General features: G+C 38.3%; 1 protein-coding gene across 1 annotated transcript; it reads right to left on the minus strand.

Annotated features, from left to right (window-relative positions):
• Positions 1-8,063: 8,063 nt before the first annotated feature.
• Positions 8,064-8,627, minus strand: LOC133823599 (vegetative cell wall protein gp1-like). The gene has a single exon (XM_062256463.1). It carries the CDS (start codon positions 8,625-8,627, stop codon positions 8,064-8,066), a length of 564 nt encoding a protein of 187 aa, XP_062112447.1.
• Positions 8,628-9,164: the final 537 nt, after the last annotated feature.

Consider the following 9,164-nt stretch of genomic DNA (forward strand, 5'->3'; position numbering starts at 1 on the left):
TGCTGCTCGGGATCCCCCTCGGCCGTGGCATCTGCTACCACAGGTCCTCTTGTTTCATGGTGAGGAGCCAGGAGGCCAAATAGCCTCAGATTTTCATCGGTGACCAGGGACTTGACACTTTTTTCTGCGTCTGCCATCCTGGCCAGTGCGTTGGACCTCAACACCATGTCTGGTGTTGGGTTCGGACGTAACCATGGTCCTGAAAGGCATAGTATACTTTAGAAAGGTTCAGTATAATTTATTAAGGGAAAGTAGCGACCAGTGAAAAAGAGCATTTACCTCCGCGAGCGAAGGCCAGGTTGTTCGTAGTCATGTCCGGCGTGAGGAAGTACTCCTTATTGTACTGCCCCACGTTGGAAATGTGGGTAGTGTCACTCAGGATCGTCTGGCTAGTTTCCTGGTGACAGAGATGGAAGAAGCCCGTCCCGTACTGTTGAGGGTTAGACTTAAGGTCGAAGAGAAAATTGACCTCGTGGGGAGTGGGTTCTGGCCATTTGTTAAGTTTATATAGGATATAGAGTGCGGCCAGCATTCTATATCCATTTGGAGTAATTTGAAAGGGGGCGACACCGAAATAGTTGGTCATCCCCTGAAAGAAAGGATGTAGAGGGAGTATAGCCCCAGCCTCTATGTGATATCTGGACCAAGCACTATATACACCCCCGGGAAGGTTAGCCCTTTGGTCCGCAGTTGGAATTTTGAGATTAACCCCTGTGAGAGGATACTTCCTGCGGAAGTTGGCAAGCATCCGAGGAGTCACTTGGCTGGTCGGGGAGAGATACCACTCGACATCTAGAAGATTTTGATGTCGAGGGCAGGCCCTGACTTGGATACGAGGGTCAGGGGCAGCATTTTATCGACCACTAGTCGAGGGAACCCTTTGATCATGATCAGGAGTGTGCTTAACAACCAACTTTCCATTAATCACTTTCTCACGAACAAAATAGAGATCTAGCTCTATGTGTTTGGTTCTTGCATGAAGAATTGGATTTGCTGACATTAATACCGTGCTGAGGTTGTCACACCAGACAATAGGAGGTTGTGAAGAAGGTAGATGAAGCTCAGCAAGGAGAGATTGGATCCAAGTTATCTCAGCTGTAACATTAGCAAGACTTCTATATTCTGCTTCAGTACTTGATCTGGAAACAGTTCGTTGCTTTTTGAAGGACCATGAAACAAGATTGGACCCAAGGTAAACACAAAATCCAGAAGTAGACCTCCTATCATCAGGGTCAAATGCCCAATCAGCATCACCGAAACCTGTCAACCCCAGCTCTTTAGACCTCCCCATGTGTAATCCAAAATCAAGAGTCCCTTTTAGGTACCTTAAAATCCTCTTGACTGTTTTCCAATGTGACTGAAGTGGAGTTTGCATAAACTGAGATACTCTATTAACAACATAAGTAATTTCAGGCCTAGTGATAGTAGCATACTGGAGAGCTCCAACAAGACTTCTGTACAGTTGAGGGTCCTGAACAGGATCACTTCCTTGAGCTGAGAGTTTCTCACCACCAGTCATTGGCGTGGGCAAGGAATTTGCAAATTGCAGCTTGGCACGACACAGGATATCTGTTAGGTACTTCTTTTGAGAAAGATGAACGCCATCAGAGGTGTGCTCAATTTGAACACCAAGAAAGTAACTCAACTCCCCAAGATCTTTTAGAGCAAAGGCTCTATCCAAATCAGTACTAGATGTTGTAGAACCAACGAATTATCACTTGTGATTAAGATGTCATCAACATAAACTAAAAAAATAGTAATACGTTGATTAGTGTGCCGAACAAAGAGAGAATAATCTGATTTTGCACATGTAAATCCGAAAGATACTAAGGCAGCCCTCAATCGCTCAAACCAAGCTCTTGGAGCTTGTTTGAGTCCATACAAAGCCTTGTGTAACTTGCAAACCAGATGAGGAGCATTAGAATTTTCAAAACCAGGGGGTTGGAGCATATAGATTTCATCATGAAGCACACCATTTAAAAATGCATTATTAACATCTAGTTGTTTCACAATCCATCCTTTGGACAAAGCAAGAGTGAGAATTACCCTGATAGTCGTAGGCTTCACCATTGGACTAAAGGTCTCTGTAAAATCATACCCATATTGTTGATGAAATCCCTTTGCAACAAGTCTAGCCTTGTGCTTCTAAACAGACCCATCTGGATTCTCTTTGAGCTTGAAAACCCATTTACAGCCCACTGGTTTTCGATCCACAGGAAGAGGTACCAAGGACCAAGTTCCATTTTTTTGTAGAGCAGAAAACTCTTCCTGCATTGCCAACTTCCATTCAGGACTAGTAAGTGCTTCAGTAACAGTCAACGGTTCTTTGGAGGCTATGTATACTTTAGGCTTGTACACCCCTGCTTTGGATCTCGTAGTCATGTGATGAGTGTTAGTGGTAGCATTTGATAAAGATAATGATGGTTCAGTCATAGATTGAATAGGAGGAGAGGAAGAAGGAGCCGTTGGATAGGAGGTAGGTGGGATAGGCATGTGGGAATGTGAAGAAATAAGGGCATTAATTAAAGCTGGCTGGTCAGAAAAAGAGATGGTAGTAGGTGAGTTGTCATTCATAGGAGAGTGGGCCGAAAAAGAGGAGGAAAAAGGCAAATGGGCATAATTTTGACTTGTCAATTTTGATGTGACAGGAGAGAGACTTTTGGACAGATTAGAGGCATAGGGAAAATGATTTTCCTTGAATATTACATCTCTTGAGATGTCGATTCGGCCAGTAGGGGATAAACATTTGTATCCTTTATGTTTTAAGCTGTAACCCAAGAAAATGCATTCTATTGAACGAAACTGAAGCTTAATTTTATTGTATGGACGAATGTTAGGATAACATGCACACCCAAAGACTTTTAACTGAGAATAGTCAGGCTCTTTGTTACACAAAAGTTGTAAAGGAGTTTTGTGATGGATAACAGGAGAGGGAAGTTGATTTATAAGAAAAGAAGAAGCTCTAACAGCTTCATCCCAAAATTTAAGAGGCAAGGAAGCATGAGCAAGTAATGTGAGAGAGGTTTCAATTAAATGTCTATGCTTACGTTCAACTAAACCATTCTGCTCATGAGTTGTTGGGCAAGACACTCTATGTTTGATACTATGTTGTTTAAGATAGGATTGTAAAGACCTATACTCGCCCCCCCCCCCCCCCCCCCCCCCAATCACTTTGCAAGGCCTTGATGGAACAATTAAATTCATTTTCAACTTGGGTTTTGAAATTAATAAAGGTTTGCATAGCTTCAGATTTTGTTTTCAACAAATAGACCCAAGTATATCTAGAGTAGGTATCTATAAAATGAACATAGTACTTATTGTTATATTATTTTATAATATAATGTAAAATTATATTATATTATAATATAATGTTTTAGATTAAATAAATGTGACAAAGTGTGTCACATATTGTAACATATAATAGAGAGTTACAATATTTAGATATATGGGATATATCCAAATAATGTAACATATTTGGTGTTACAAATTTGTAACCTCCAAATATTACCATTTATTGTGTAAATTGTTGTTACACAATATTGAGATGAATTTCATAAAAGCCATATGTGATATGGCTGTTAGAGATATGATTTTAACCCCAATAATGTGTTTTGAGAGTTACAAAATCATTTGGGAGGGTTTGGAACCGTTTGAAAAAACAGCACAATTTTTGTGCTGAATTTGGTCAGTGGTTGCGGCCACTAATGTCTCTGGCCGCGGCCACAGGCCAAAAACTGACCAAATTTTCAATTTTTTCAATATTTGTTGAACGGCTCAAAAAACTCAAATAACTCCCAAATCTCCTTTTTAATTCCATATTAATCCAATTAAACATTGGTAACAGCCATGGGGGTTGGTGGAATTTGAAATTCAAAGGGTGTCTCTAAACTCTATAAATAGGAGCCTATAACTCACTTGTAAGACACAACTTTTCTATCCACTAGAGCACTTGGCTGGAAACACCTTGAGGCTTGATAATTCCAGAAAGCTTTTCCTATATCTAAGAGAGATCCCTTAGTGCTTGAGTTAGGGGGAGATAAGCTTTTGGACAAAGGTTTTATACCTTGTTCAAGTTGGTGATCCCCAATCCTCTTCACTTAGGTTGTGTAAGTGAGAGTTTGCTTTTGTTTCTGTTCTTCTTTATATTGCATTGTTTTCTACTTATTCTCTTGTTCCTATTACTTGTATTTCTTGTTCAAAGGTTGTAATCTTCTTTTCTTTATTTCAAACATTTTAGTTTACTTGTAACATTTTGCTTTGAGTTGTATTTCCACCATTCTCTTCTTCATCATCATCTTCTCCCTTTCTTTGATTTATTTGTATTTTCAGTTATAGAGTTGTAACCTTATTTAATCAATCTATATTTACTTGTAATATTATTGCATAGAGTTGTAATATTATAATCATTTCCATTGAGGCAAAACAATGTTTTCTTAACACTTATACCCATTAGAGGAGACCATAGGTGCTGGACCCCATAAGTCTGAGTGGATTAATTGTAGGGGTTGAGTATATTGTGAGTCAGAGAGAGGGAAATAAAGCTTATGTATTTTGCCTTTGCAACAAGCACTACAAAAATCAGAGGCATTCTTATTATTGGGAAAAATATTAAATTTGGACATAATAATTTGAACAGTTTTGGCAGCTGGATGACCCAGTCTATTATGCCATAAACTAAAAAGAGTACAAGATTTATTACAAGAATGCAATTGAGTATTATTGACAGACAATGAAGAAGCTGGGTGTGCAAAACGCAGGGAGGAAGGATGAAAAACATAGAGACCTTTGTTAACAGTGCCCTCCATCAGAATGTCCTTGGTAACCTGATCTTTGACAAGACAATAATCAGGATAGAATTCAAAGAAAACATGGTTATCTTTAGTAAATTGGTTGACACTAATGAGATTTTTGGTGATTTGAGGAACATGTAACAGCTTATCTAAGACTAAAAATCTTGAGGAATAGGGAGGTTTAAAGATAGACTTGCCAACATTTTGAATGGAAATGCCACCACCATCACCCATGTGAATCTGATCAGACCCAAAATATTCAACCTTCTTCATCAAATTTTTCTCATCTGCAGTGCAGTGGCTAGTAGCACCAGAATCAGTATACCAAGCTCTATCACTTACTGAATCAGCAGTTGCAATATTGGCAGAAAGTTTGTTTGTCATAACAGCACCAATTTCAGGGAACTCCATATTGAACCTTTGGTAGCATTTTGAAGAAACATGGCCTTGCCTTCCACAAAGTTGACACAATGGCCGATTAGAGGTGCTGCCTTGGGGAGTGGAAAACCGAGTATGACCACTAGAATGAGAGAAAGACCCACCTCTGCCGCCAGTAGCATAAGGATTCCATAAGCCACGGCCAAGACTAGCATTGGAAGCACCACGTGACGAATTGGACTGAGAATTTCGTGAGAAATTAGGACGATTATTAGAACTAGGTGGGTTTGAAAAATTACCTCCACGTGACCTAGAAAATCGATTGTAAGCAAGGTTGACTGAAGCAGAATCAAGATCTTGAGTATGGAGCTCCAACCGATGCTCTTGAGACAAGAGCAAGGACTCGATTTCGGCAACTGTATACGAATCCGTGCGAGAGTTGACAGAGACAATAAAGGTATTATAATCAGGTGGAAGGCCTTTGAAAATGGCTGCAATGTGTTCTTTAACAGAGACAACATGACCAACAGACCCAAGTCTATTAACAAGAGCTTTGATTTTGAGTAGTTATTCATCAAGAGACAGTGAACCTTTCTTGATATTTTGAAGTTGAGTGGTGTATTGATCAATCTTGGCTGTGGTTTGTGTAGCAAAATAGACCTCCAAAACTTTCCAGACTTGAGCAGAAGTTTCAGAACCAACAACTCTAGTGAGGATTCCTTCAGACATTGAAGAGAGCAGCCATGAATAAAGAAGGTTGTCTTGTTGTTCCCACTGAAGAAATTCGGGATTCAGCCGCTGAACGAGTTGATCAGCCTCGGAGAGGAACGGTGGTGGAGAAACAGAGTCGGCAGAGATGTATTTGTGGAGTTGGTGACCTTTAATCGCGGAGAGAACTTGAGGACGCCATAGCAAGAAGTTTGTTTGATCGAGCTTCACTGAAATCTTGTGTGTAAAGACAACCGGAGTGAACACTGTAGGAGCGGCTGGAGCAGTCGCCATCACCGAAGAAGACAAGAAGAAGAAACGGAGAAGAACAAGAACGACAAGGAGAAACCCTCAGTGGAAGGGCTGTGATACCATGTAAAGAATCTGATATGTTTATGAATGATGTAATCTTTTCATTAATGAGAATCCTATTTATTTATAGAGTATTACTATTATATAGTTAGGCTAAACAAGTATTAATCTACAACTGTATAATAACAGATTTGTAACAACCTCTAACAATACAACAAACTCACAACTGTCTAACTATACAATCTCTAACATGATCCATCTTCATTAATAGTTTCATTCCATCTCGATCTCTATCATAATATATATACATATATATTTAGCTATATATATATATAGCATCATATATATATATGCATGTATAAATTAAAAAAAAAGTTGCTAGACCTTATTAATTATATAATGTAATTATAAATGAGTGCACCTAACCTTATTTTGAATGATCTATGAGTAAGATTTACATGACCATGTTTATATAATATAAATATATATTTATATATATTCCATTATTATTACGGATCACAATTATTCCATCTCTATTTACTATTTCCAATATTTATGTAGAACAACATACACTAACATAATCAAACAACTATAAGGAATAATTTTTTTTTATGTAAATAGAACAATCTTATTGTATGCTAAATAAAACTGATTGTATGTTAAATATTAATATAAGGGCAAAGAATGTGTATTTCCAGTAGCAAAACCTACTCACATTAATTAGATTTGCAAAATACAAGTAAATAAGTAAATGAATTAGACTAACAAAAACTCTTTTTTTATATATGGTGTTTCTTAAAATAATAAAAATAAGCAACGAATTTGGGGAATTTGAGTAATAAGTTTTAATGTACCATATATCAGTTAATTATAAGAAATTTTGTCAATTTATTATATAATATATGAAAGTTAGTTTACTACAGCTACTCAACTACTCAGTCAATTACACAATCAATTTATCAAATTAAAATCATATTTGAATCATAATTAAGTGCAAGAATAATGAAAATGACACATTCATTTTTACATGGTTCAGTTATAATTTCTCACAACTTATTCCATGGGACCTAGTCCAGAGGTGAAGCAAATTCACTAAAATAATCAGAGTTGTTACAAATACAAACAACAAAAACACAAATTAAAACTCCCTTCTAATTTGGTTTACAAACAACAAACTCCCTATTTTGTGCAAGTCTTCAAGCAACCAGCCTCCCACTGGTTTTGAACGTTGCTGGACTCCCTCCAGCTATTGCTCAAACTCCCCTTGAGACTTATCTTGAAATCCCTTCAAGGTTTACACCAGAAAACTTGAGAGAAATGGTGAGGAATCACCAAAACGCCATGGGCAATGAACAATGAAGCATCAAGAGCTTCAGACCTTTTACAGAGAATGCCTCTTGGAGAAGACACTTTTTAGCTGCTAAAAAAGGTAAGGAAAAAACGGACCAAGCAAATATTTATGCTAGGGCTAAAAATAGAAAACCAGCTAAACAAGTTATGTGCTGAAATATAAATCACATGCTACTGGGCTATCAGTGTTATAACATGAAAAAAAATGTTTAAACATGAAAAACAATGCATGAAAAAAATAACACTTACAAACTCCCCCTTTGGCATGCATATGAACAGTGAACTGATTTATACTTTTAGCACATAAAGGACAAGAAATAACAACAGACAGATTTGATGACAGCAGCTAATTAAATTAGATAAATTGTCATATCAGGATGCCAATAGCAAAAACACATGCTCAAAATACAATCAGATACCAACAGAGAATATTCAAAAGCAGCAGGTAGTAGAAATAGTTCAAACACAGCTAAAAGGATGACAAACAATGTTAGATAACAAAAGAGAATCTAACGAAACTCCCCCTCAGTGTTCAGAGGGCATGCCAAAGCTGAACCACAACCACTTGGAGGAAGAAGTTTGCTTCTTCTTCTTGTGACGCTTGAAGGTGCCCGGCGGCACAACAAACTCCCCCTGAGGGGCAGCGGCAATAGGCATGGAATGGGCGTCAGCAGAGGGAATGGTAGGGATTTGTTGGTGGGTGCGGGTGCGAGAGGCGATGCCAATGGGTTTGGGTTTAGGTGGAGGGGAGGAGTCACGAGGTGGAGAAGGTACGGCTGAAGGTGGGGAGGAAGAGGGGTTAGTGGGGGTGGGGAGCACGATTTTGAGGAGGGAGGGTTCGAGATTCATGGGAGTAGGGAATTCAAGGGTGGGATCAGGGAGTATGGCAGAGAGGTTGGGGCCGGGGAGAGTGGAGTCGGGGTGTAGGGGTGGTGGGAGTTGGGTTTCAGGGAAGGTGGGATCTGGGTTGATGAGGGTGGGGTGGTCGGGAGAGGGAGGGGCGGAGGAGTCAAAGGATTCAGGGGACGGGGTGGGGAGGCAATTGCGACGGCGAAGGGCGTAGAGGCGGTTGGCATATGGAATCGGCATCGGAGAAAAAGAAAGGGAAGGGCACGGGTTGGGAAAAAGAAGGGAGTTTGGGAGGAAAAAAAATAGAACAAAAAAAACGGACACCCAATAAATTTTAAGAAAAAAATCTTTTTGAATTATTTTTTTTATGTTGAATTTTTTTGAAAGAAAAAAAAACGACAGAGAAGGTACAGTGATGGATCAAAACGGGTATGTTTTAAATATTTATAACTCGCAAGCGCACGAATCGTATATGAAATATAGTGTTTGTGTAAGCACGAGATTAAACCCAAATGAGTTGTCTAAAATAAAAAAGAAAACTATTTTAAATCAAAATTAATAAATTATAACCTAGCTCCAAAGATTGATGAGATTTTTGTATAATGAAAATAAAATAGAAGATAATAATAAAGAAATTAAAGATAATATATATAAATAAATTAAAAGTAAAAATCACGATGGTAGAAGAAAATTATTAAGGTATTAGAATCCACGAAATATAAGTTCAATAATATTTATAAGTACATTGATTCCCAAGTTTTAGTGATAGTTACAATA

Source organism: Humulus lupulus, chromosome 3 (assembly GCF_963169125.1).
Source record: "Humulus lupulus chromosome 3, drHumLupu1.1, whole genome shotgun sequence".
Classification (NCBI taxonomy): Eukaryota; Viridiplantae; Streptophyta; class Magnoliopsida; order Rosales; family Cannabaceae; genus Humulus; species Humulus lupulus.